This window comes from Alligator sinensis, unplaced genomic scaffold (assembly GCF_000455745.1).
Source record: "Alligator sinensis unplaced genomic scaffold, ASM45574v1 scaffold1067_1, whole genome shotgun sequence".
Lineage (NCBI taxonomy): Eukaryota > Metazoa > Chordata > Crocodylia > Alligatoridae > Alligator > Alligator sinensis.
The window spans coordinates 562,364-572,930 of record NW_005842836.1 but is presented as its reverse complement, the minus strand read 5'-3'; the positions used below and the strand labels follow the sequence as shown (position 1 = coordinate 572,930).

Here is a 10,567-nt window from a genome sequence, read left to right as displayed (position 1 = left end):
GCACCAAGGCCCCTACTCCACCAGAACTGAGCAACAGGTACGCACCTCTTGCTGCCCCAGCAGAGCCTGCTGAGTTGCCGGCCCCCACAGGCGACATGGGCCCAACTGCAGCTACCGCCTCTGCTCTCCCCAAGGTACAACGTAAGGTGTTTGTTGTGGGAGACTCCCTCCTGAGGGGGACTGAGGGGCCAATCTGCCACCCCGACCCCTTAGCCCAGCAAGTCTGCTGCTTCCCGGGGGCCCGCATCCGGGACATTACAGAGAGGATCCCAAAGCTCCTTAAACCCACAGACCACTATCCCATGCTCCTTATTCATGTGGGCACCAATGACACTGCTCGGAGCACTCCCAGCAAGGTCATGAGGCGCTACAGGGATTTGGGAGCAGGGCTTAAGGGTCTGGGGGCACAGGTAGTGTTCTCGTCGATCCTCCCAGTCTCAGGCTATGGGATGAGAAGGGACAGGAGGATCTATGTGGTCAACCAAAGACTGCAGCGCTGGTGTCGTCAGGAAGGCTTTGGCTTCCGCACGACAGCCAGAATTAACACAGAGATTGAGAGAAAGCTAAGCTGTCCTACCCGTATCGTTTATTATTTTTAGCATTTCTAAATAAGCAGCCAACAAGGAAGTGGAGAAATGTAAGCAAAAGCAATAATGAATCAGGACTACGTAAGAGTGCATACATGAAAAATAACTGAGAATTAAGAGTGCTACAAGATTTTTTTAAATTGCATATGGTAATGTAAGGGTTTTTTTAAATGTTCTTTGTTATACCAAGGCAGGGGCAAAGGCAAAAGAGAGGGTAGCAGTGTGTATTCAAAGTTGTGCTGTTTTCCACTCTCTCAAGGACGGCTTTGCTACCCTCCTACACTGGGCAGTGCTACAGTCAGAGTGATGAGTGTCTGTGTTTTCTGCCTGTCAGCAAAGGTGGATCAGGCCTGCATGACCTCAGCAGCTTGCTAGGCCACAGCCAGGAAGGTTTGAATAGCCCCATAGAAAAGTCCAGCGTGACCCACTGCTGACACAGGCAAATCTTTGGGCCTGAACGCAGAGCATCCTGGTTCTCTCTCCGATACAGCTCTGAGCATGGTGGGTTCCTAGCATTACTAAAGAAGATCGCACTTGTTCTTGCACACAAGGTGCAATTCTTTTCCGATGCAGAGTGGAGTGCCACTTGAAGATGAGCCAAGGTACTGTAAAGAGCTGTATCTCTCCCTCATCTGTCTTGCTTCCTTTTTGGGAATGTCACGAATGAATACCCTAAAAGAATTCAGCTTTGTTCTTCCAACCAGCTGTTGCTCAGCTGGAATACTGCAATTGTGAAATCTGCCCTGGAAAATGTGTATTTGTTTTGCTCTGCTTTGTTTTGTCATCTGCCGAAGTAGGAATGCTCCTTTTCATTCTGTGATGGTTGAAAAGAGGGGCTTGGTGTTGGTGTTATATAGCATAATTAGGAATTATCTATATATGTAATGCTGCCTAAGAACTAATTCAGCAAGACCTCTGTTTCCAGAACGCCTATGAGAAGTACACGAATATACAGAATTGAGCTATAAGGTGGAAAACCCTTCCAGATGGGGACTTGTATTTTTTAATATGTAAAGCATTTAGTGACTTTTGAGTGCTATATAAATACCAAATAGCACAGAAAAGATACAAATGGCACGCAACCGACTGTCAGTGCAGCAAATTAAGCTTCTGTTTATAGCAGGAGTGTAAATATAGGGTTAACGGTTAATTCATTTAATGATGAATGTGACACCACTGTGTTATCCTGTAAGAACGTGAATAGAGATTTGCAGCAGACAACATGCTGTGAGCCCAAAAGAATAGGAAACTACTGCCTGCTTTTTTTAAAACTATTGCAAAATGTGGACACAATACTTGGACATAATAGACTGTGTCTGACAACATTTGTACAGTATGTAGCGGAGTGAGCCCCACTCAGCTTCCTATAGTTATCCATATATAGTGACTAAAATTGCAGACACTGAATTAACTCTGAATAACATATGAGCTGGAGTGACAGCCTTCATGTGGTTCTAGAAGGATGAGAATAAGATAGATGGCTGTTTGTGTAGATGTACTAAACTGCAAATCCAGGGGTCCATAGAGTATGGAAAATATGCCAAAAGCTGGGTTGTCCCTTCCATCCCACAGACCCCATTGATTTCCTGCAGGGCAGGAATCCCCCCTTGCAGAGCAGCTTGCAAGATCAGGGTAAATCCATTTCTAGTAACAGACTTTCTCACGCACCCTACCCACTACATTCACGTTTCTCCACTTAGCCCACCTTGGCATCCTTCTGAACCCTGTTATTTTTCAAAACTATTTGGAGAATAGAGAGTGAGTTCTGAATGCCAGCAAGCAACTCTGCCTCTACTGAACCAAGCGGAGAAAGCAGTTGCACTTGAATTTCCCAATTGCCAATTCTCCTTTTTCCTTTCTAACACCAGAATGGAAAGAGCTTTTAGCAAAACTCTCTCTCTAACTTTAGCGGCTGCTCCAGTACCATATAAGGAGACGGGCCATTTCCAAGATCCAAAATATTGAGGGTTTCAGGAGGTTGAGAAAATGGCGAGTTCATATTTATACAGAAACAAGTGGTATGTCAATCCAAATCACAGAACCCGTGCAAAATGCACTCTCTGACAGGAACGCCGCTAAGCAGCGGCGTTCAGCGCCTCGTTTTTAGGCAATCGTCAGGTAAAGCTCCATCTAGAATAGATTGAACTAAAGCAAGATGACAGGAACTGGGAACCCCCAAATCCGAAAGAAATAGCTTTAGGGATGAAAAAGGAGAGTGTGTAAATAGCAAAAGTAGAGGTACCACATTTTGGAGCCAATTGCTTTAGAGAATAAGTGTGTTTTTAAAAACGGATTAAAATAGATTTCTGCAATGGAGGAGCAGGGAGTGCACAAACATTTTTATTTTGCTTCTCAAGCAAATCCCGGGACGTCATTCTCCCCCTGTACTCGGCCTTAGTGAGGCCGCAGCTGGAGTACTGTGTCCAGTTTTGGGCTCCACAATTCAAAAAGGATGTGGAGAAGCTTGAGAGAGTCCAGAGAAGAGCCACGCGCATGATCAGAGGTCAGGGAAGCAGACCCTACGATGACAGGCTGAGAGCCCTGGGGCTCTTTAGTCTGAAAAACCGCAGGCTCAGGGGTGATCTGATGGCCACCTACAAGTTTATCAGGGGTGACCACCAGCATCTGGGGGAACGTTTGTTCACCAGAGCGCCCCAAGGGATGACGAGGTCGAATGGTCACAAACTACTTCAAGATCGTTTCAGGCTGGACATAAGGAAGAACTTCTTTACTGTCCGAGCCCCCAAGGTCTGGAACAGCCTGCCACCGGAGGTGGTTCAAGCGCCTTCATTGAACACCTTCAAGATGAAACTGGATGCTTATCTTGCTGGGATCCTATGACCCCAGCTGACTTCCTGCCCTTTGGGCGGGGGGCTGGACTCGATGATCTTCCGAGGTCCCTTCCAGCCCTAATGTCTATGAAATCTATGAAATCTATGAAACTTATTACCCATCTTACTAGTTATTGTATACATGTAATATCATATATAATGTGGTCAGTGCTTTTCCAAAAGAAATGATAATATCACTGGATAATATCACTGCCCAAACAAAGGCACAGAGAAAGACGCAGTCAAGAGCGGAATTCATGCTGGAGGATTCCAATGTGTGGATATATGAGACAATAACTTCTATATTCCAGGTTTGAGCCCAAAATAACTAGTTTCAAAGTGGTGACTAGCTACATCTTTGCAAAATGAGGATAATGTAAGTATACACACACAACACTGTCAATCAGACAAGAGATCCTGTATATAGGATGGAAAAAGCTGTGCATCGAGAGGAACTTAAACGTTAAGAAGGGTGATGGTATTGGGAATTAGGTCAGGAAGGGTAAGGCGGCACACCGAGTAAGCTTCTATAAGAATCCACTGAATTTGAACTTATCTATATTTCTACAATATCTTATGTGAATATATAAATTCAATATATGTCTGCAATATGGCTAAAACCAAATTTATTAGACATGATCTGCACACTTAACTGAAATGCACGTAATATTTCCACAGAAACAAACACATGACAAATATGGGAGAAAAGAAGCCGAAAGCTTTTCAATGGATTAAGGACAAAACTTACCTGTTATCCTGTTTGTAGTGATCCCAATCCCTGTGATCTTTCCCATTGCTGAAGGCAGAATAGGGCCTTTTCCTAGAGTCACTTTTTTTGTAAGCATCTCCCTGATGTCTGTCTTTGTGATGATCATGATATTGTGATAAATGTCTGTCAGAGGAATAACTGTCCCTGCTGCTGTCATCATGGTTTGTATTCTCTTTCAATCGTTCAACATCTGTTTAATAAAGTAGAGAACAATGTTGAACTGTGCATTTTTGTGTAGGGGAATTTCATATGTTACACCATTTCTAACTGAAATACATTTCAATCTGCAAGATTTAACTCTGTATGAAAGAAATATTGGGTGCATCTACACATGCAATTAGCGCATAGCAATAAACTCCAGTGCTGTTCACACTAAATTTTATTTCTCTTGGGTGCAGTGTTTACACATTTGCCCAGGACCGCAGCATGTTGAGCCGGGTGGAGCAGCCCCAGGCTTGCATGCTGTCTGAGGGGGTCAGCCTGCCAGCCTGGGGCTGCTCTGCCACAGCTCCGTGTTCTGTGGAGGAACTGGCTGGAACATGAGGATGCTACAGTGCAGGGATAGCTGGCAGGCAGCCCCTGCACTGTAGCATCCTTGTGCCTCAGCCAGCCATGGTCAGTGTCTACACGTGCATTTTGGTGCACGTAATTACTCTGCTTTAGGACAGTATTTGTCCTGGACTGTCCTAGAGCAGAGTTAATTAATTCACTGCACCCCAATACAGGTGCCCACACAGATGGTGATGTGGAGCTAATTAGTCAGCTCCACAGAAAAAGGGATATGTAGATGCACCCACTGTGATTTAAATGTGAACCAGCTGAAAGATACAAGGAGCAAATATGAGCGAATTGAGAGATGAGAGGCAAGTCAAAAGAAACAAGGCCAGAAATGTAAAAGTGTGAGGGAGAGGTTAGGTAAGATGTAAAAATCAAGGAAAGGAAGTTCATTTTGACTCAAGGACAGAGAAGTTTCAAATAGAAAGGGTCACGATTGCCTTTAGCATTGTAATTTTGGCAAAACCAGTGGGAGAGCGGTACTGTAATCAAGGAAACGTTTAAGGCATGAACACATGTATTTGAAGGTGCAATAATGAATTAAAATATATTGAAATATATTTTAACAAAAAGGATTCCAAAATTATCTTTGAATTTCAGTTTGTCATTGATTTTACTAACTCTCAAAGTACAAGCTGGAGACTCATTATGTGACACTCTCTGTAGGTTGAAACTTAGTTCCATGGGAATTTTAGGAAGCTTCAATTATTACAAAGTTTGTTTCTATTTTATACACTCATCTAAAACACTCCAGCATACAAATACATGCAAGACTTTTTACCTGGATTTCTAATCACATGTGTATTCACATTACTGCCAATATTCTGGTCATTGTGTTGCTAAAAGACATAAGTAAAAAAACCGGCATTGTTAAATTTCAAAATTACATCAAATAGTTACATGTTAAAAATATTCCAACTGTGAAAAAGACGGTTTACTACCGACACACAAAAATGTATCCATTAAGACAGATAACATCAGAATCCACTAAGATTTTACCAGCATAGAATAATGTCAATACCTACAAAAACCTCTTTTCAGAATGTTTCTACATATAAGACCATACACTACCTGAGATTCTTGGCGTTTTTTGATTGCATGTTTATACAGTTTGTGCAGCTTTCTGGCATCAAATTCTGTAAACTTAGATACGAAAATCCACAAGTTTCTAGAAAAAGGGAAATAAGAGGTCAACATTTCTCTTTACACTGATTTTCCTTCTTGCCACTTCACAGAATATGAGCTTAATACACTGCTGTTTTATTTCAGAGATACCTTGGTGCACTCAAGTCAATGCAGGCCCTACCGCCAGACGTAGAGTTACGGTAACTGAGCAAAAAAATACTTAATTTTGCATAATTTTTTCAAGTTCTAAAGCCTGAAGTATTAAAAGGTTATTCATTTTGTTCTTATTCATAGAGTTGGAAGGGACCCCGAAGGATCATCGTGTCCGACTCCCTGCACCAATAATGATGCATTCTCCTATTTCACTTACAAGAAATATAGAATTACTTACTTCCTCCATTGTTTAATTTGATCAGGATCTGTGTATTCTTTTAAACACTCAGTGATGTGATCCCCAATGCAGCTACCTACTTAAGGAATCTAAGATGGGGCCATATGTGTTTTTAGTTTTAAAAGTAGATTTGATTTGAAGAATTCTTGATTAGTCAGAAACCCTGTAGTCTATTGAAGACATTTTGCTTCTCCATTATGTGTGTGAAAAGAAACTAAGTAGGTGCTCCTATGTGGGAAAGCAAGTCTGGAACCCTACTGATTCAAGGGAGTGAGAAAAGGGAATTTTCTTGCTGGTGCCCCTGATCAGCTTTATAAGCTAAGACTGCAATGAAGAATGTTTTTACCGAGAGAAAAATTTGGAAGACAGGGAGAACATGGAAGTGGCATTACCATGTCTGGAACTAACTTCTTCTATCTGGAGGAAATAATGAGGGCAGCCCAAATTTATGGCCAATGTTTGAAGGTCAGAAACACGTCTTCATTACTAAATATGATGTTTCTTCAGAACTTTGTTTTTTCCCTGCAACTGATTCCATATAACCATGATTTAGAGATTTGTATCTGTAGACACAACTCGGATATAATCTCGGGTGCTCCTTACAGACGTTTAAAATAAATAAAAGAAAGAAAAAAATAAAACAGACTCTTTAAAATTGGTGTGCCCCTGTGCTGAGCCCAGCACATACCCAAAGAAGCATTGTGTTAATTGGACCTGGCTCGCCCAATGTCTGTATAGATCAGGTGCTTTAATGTGGCTTTTTTTGGTGCTTTTATCTAATAGTTGATTGAATAAGCTTTCAATAAAAGTGCCAAAAAGTCCCTCTGAAGCATTCGATTTATACAGATGCTGCATAAAAAGGTCAAACTAACACGCTGCTGCGTCAGGTAAAGCCCTTTTTTTTTTTGTTCATGTTCATCAGCAGGCAGAGGCATAATTGTTGGAAAGCTAAAAATGAGTACTTACTGCTCATCTAATACAAAATAAGGAAGTTTGTCTTTGTGTCCAGTGAAAAGGCAGCTGGAATTTGCAATGCTACTGAGTAATTATAAAACCATCTTATAAGCATAATCTGTGTCATGGATTGGTAACATTTCCTAAAAAGTTCCTGGTAGTAAGGTGTTTTATAATGACCTTAGGTAGATAACCTTAAATGCTAGAACATAATAGTCTACTTAGGTGGTAAGCATTCTGGGGAATGGATCTTACTTTCACATTTGTATTTAAAAGCCTAACAAAATGCTGGAATAATAAAGTAAATAAAGGCAGCAAAGGCATTTGTAGGCTAACAACTACTTTAGGGGATGTTGCAGCATTCAAGGTAAAATTTCTAGAAGATCTGGAATTACATTGAGTCTTCCTTTCACTGGACTAGAACTAACTTGATAAGTTTTCTTTAGAAATGTATCTATATAAACTTCTGAGATAAACTGAAAAGTATTACCTCTATTTTTAACTTGGCAGAATAATGATAAAATCTTTGGTTTAGAATTCTGTACAAAAACATCTCCAGAAATTCTCTGGTGGTCTCTTAACTTTTATTTTATATTACAATATATTAGTTGTAAAGCATATTTACCAGATGGCACTATGATAAACACAAAAGTAAATTAATTTCTGCAACTGAATCAAATCATGCTAATTTAATAAACAAAATTCAAAATGGCTCTCAGAAAATGAAAAAATAATCAAGAATAAAATTTAGAAGCTACCTTGGTTTTGAGAAGTTAACACTCAGGCTATCTACAAATTAACATTAATTACTCAGGAATTTGTTCCGTTGTTCACTTCATTTTTGTTTATAAGAAGACAGTAAAAAAAAGAGAATCTACCTAGTTAGCCAACTACAGTTTACAGTACCAGACAAGTCCAGTGTGTCAACAACCAAGAATCCAATTTCAAAGTCCAAAGGAAATTTATAATTATTTTCTTACAAGTCCTCAGGTGGCATTTGAAAATGTTAAAAAATAGATATGAGTCATAAACTAGCGAAAATGTATGGAAATGTTTTTAAACAACAGAAGTAATGATCATTCTCTTATTTCACTTATAAGAAATATAAAACTACTTACTTCCTCCATTGTTTAATTTGATCAGGATTTGTGTATTCTTTTAGACACTCAGTGATGTGATCCCCAATTTTGATCAAACACTGTCTAGTATGCTCCAGCTGTTCCCTTTCTGAAAGGCCTTTCTCTGGCCTGTCTAGCTGCTTCAGTGCTGCCTTGACAGGCCTCATTCTTTCTTTACACTGAAAAACAGAAAAAGGTGTATACAAGTCAAAGAAAAAGCCACACTGAATTCTAAAACATGACCCACCCCTCACTAATATTTATATAGGCAGGAACACTGCTATTATAAGCCAAATGAAACACAAGTCTTTGCTCACAGCTCTTAAAACTCCTTATTACAGTTTTCTTTTGGAAAATGAATAATTTAAATCCAGTTGGAAATTAGTTTCTCTATGAAAGCATTATACCATACGTAACTAAGTTTCTCAGCTTTAAGAACGTACAGGTTTAATTTATGAGATGTTCTTAGAAACAGATTACATATGGACATGATAATTCTGAATATCAACATCCAAATCTGCTGTTTTCCTTAACCTTCCCTACAAATGCAAAACACAAGACCTGATACAAGTACTATGAAAAACATATAAATTGAACATGAAGATCATAAATGGAAGCACTTGATAAATCTAGAATAGACCTGAAGCCTAGGGGATGACATGCTGCATAGGAAATGATCCGCATTTGGAATTTAGAAGAGAATGTGTTGGGTCTTTGTTTAAAGGTGTATTTACACTGCAGCTGGTATTGTGATCACATCTCATGCAGATGCACCAAAACTAGTTCTTAATGAGACAGCTTGGGGATGGGTACTGCTAACAGTATAGCTGTGGTAGCATGAAGCTCAGTGCAGGCTAATCACACTACTTAACTGCTTACCAGATTTTGCAGCCAGCTCCCAAGTTCTATAGTACCACAGCTTGCTTATTTAAAACTAGTTCAGGAACATTTACATGAATGAAAGCAGTCACTATTCCGATATGTAGACATACACTAAGTACATTTACATTTGGGGACTAGCCTATGCATAACTAAAGCTTTGGCTTCTTGTACTAAACTTCTAATATATTATTGGTAAAAAGAAAAGGTTATGAAAATCACACCTGACACCTTGTAATCAATGACTCTATGATTATCATTCTTCATTTTCCTGTTACTATTCTTTGTATTGCAGTATTATTATTCTCTTGTACTTCTAGGAGTCCCCAGCACTGTACAAGCACAAAAATTAATTCTTTTTATTTATTTCAAAGAAACTCTGCTTTGTCACAACTCAAGCTGGACTGTCCTTAGTAATGAAGAAGAGAAATCCTACCTCTGTATAAACCATGGCATGCTATTTTAACCTTGAGCCCTTTCCCCAGCAGAAAATACATAATGAAAACTGTCAGAGGCGGTGACAGTTATTTCATTCCACTGCTCTAAAGACAGCAGCACACATGGAACTTTTTAAAGAATTCTGCTTTTACCCTTTGACTTGTTCTGTCATCCGGGAGAAAAGGAAACATCTAGAGAGAGACTGTTTGGTAGTGGGTCCCATATTATGTCAAAGGAAGAGTGAACATAATTTTCCTATTTTTGCCAACAAATCAATCATTAAAAATCAGGGTAGACACACAACTGGAAAATGCCACTCTCTTTGCACCAGCAAGCACAGAACTGGCTTGAGGATGCCAGCTCTGAGATCTGGAGCTCAACATGTATGACTAAACTGTCTTTGATATTAGCAGGAAAAGGAAAGAATTGGGGGAGAAAACGGAATCAAGAAATTTCAGTATAGAAAAGATTTTACTTTTAAGACTCAAATGCCTCATAAATATTGGAGAAAAGTTGTATTGAAATTACTCAAACTCTAATGTTCATTTAATAATCAATTCTGATCTAAAAACATGTTACCAGTTTATTATATTGTACAAAAAGCACTCATTTTCTCTTATATTATTTCTCCCAAATATTTTTCAATGTTCTTTTTCAGTATAGAAAAGATTTTACTTTTAAGACTCAAATGCCTCATAAATATTGGAGAAAAGTTGTATTGAAATTACTCAAACTCTAATGTTCATTTAATAATCAATTCTGATCTAAAAACATGTTACCAGTTTATTATATTGTACAAAAAGCACTCATTTTCTCTTATATTATTTCTCCCAAATATTTTTCAATGTTCTTGGGACCCCTGCCAGCCCTGCCTGCTCCCCCAGCCCTGCTCTGCCTGACCCCACCCCCCACCTGCCCCC

At 39.5% G+C, this 10,567-nt stretch overlaps 1 protein-coding gene across 1 annotated transcript in view; it reads right to left on the bottom strand.

Annotated features, from left to right (window-relative positions):
• CHD1 (chromodomain helicase DNA binding protein 1) overlaps positions 1-10,567 on the bottom strand; it is an 86,897-nt gene that overhangs the window by 2,153 nt on the left and 74,177 nt on the right. Inside the window, exons 32-35 of the mRNA XM_006035445.3 lie at positions 8,331-8,509; positions 5,814-5,910; positions 5,524-5,581; positions 4,167-4,377 (exon numbers count right to left, since the gene is read on the bottom strand). Coding sequence (XP_006035507.1) covers positions 4,167-4,377; positions 5,524-5,581; positions 5,814-5,910; positions 8,331-8,509 — 545 coding nt within the window. The remainder of the gene's footprint in view (positions 1-4,166; positions 4,378-5,523; positions 5,582-5,813; positions 5,911-8,330; positions 8,510-10,567) is intronic.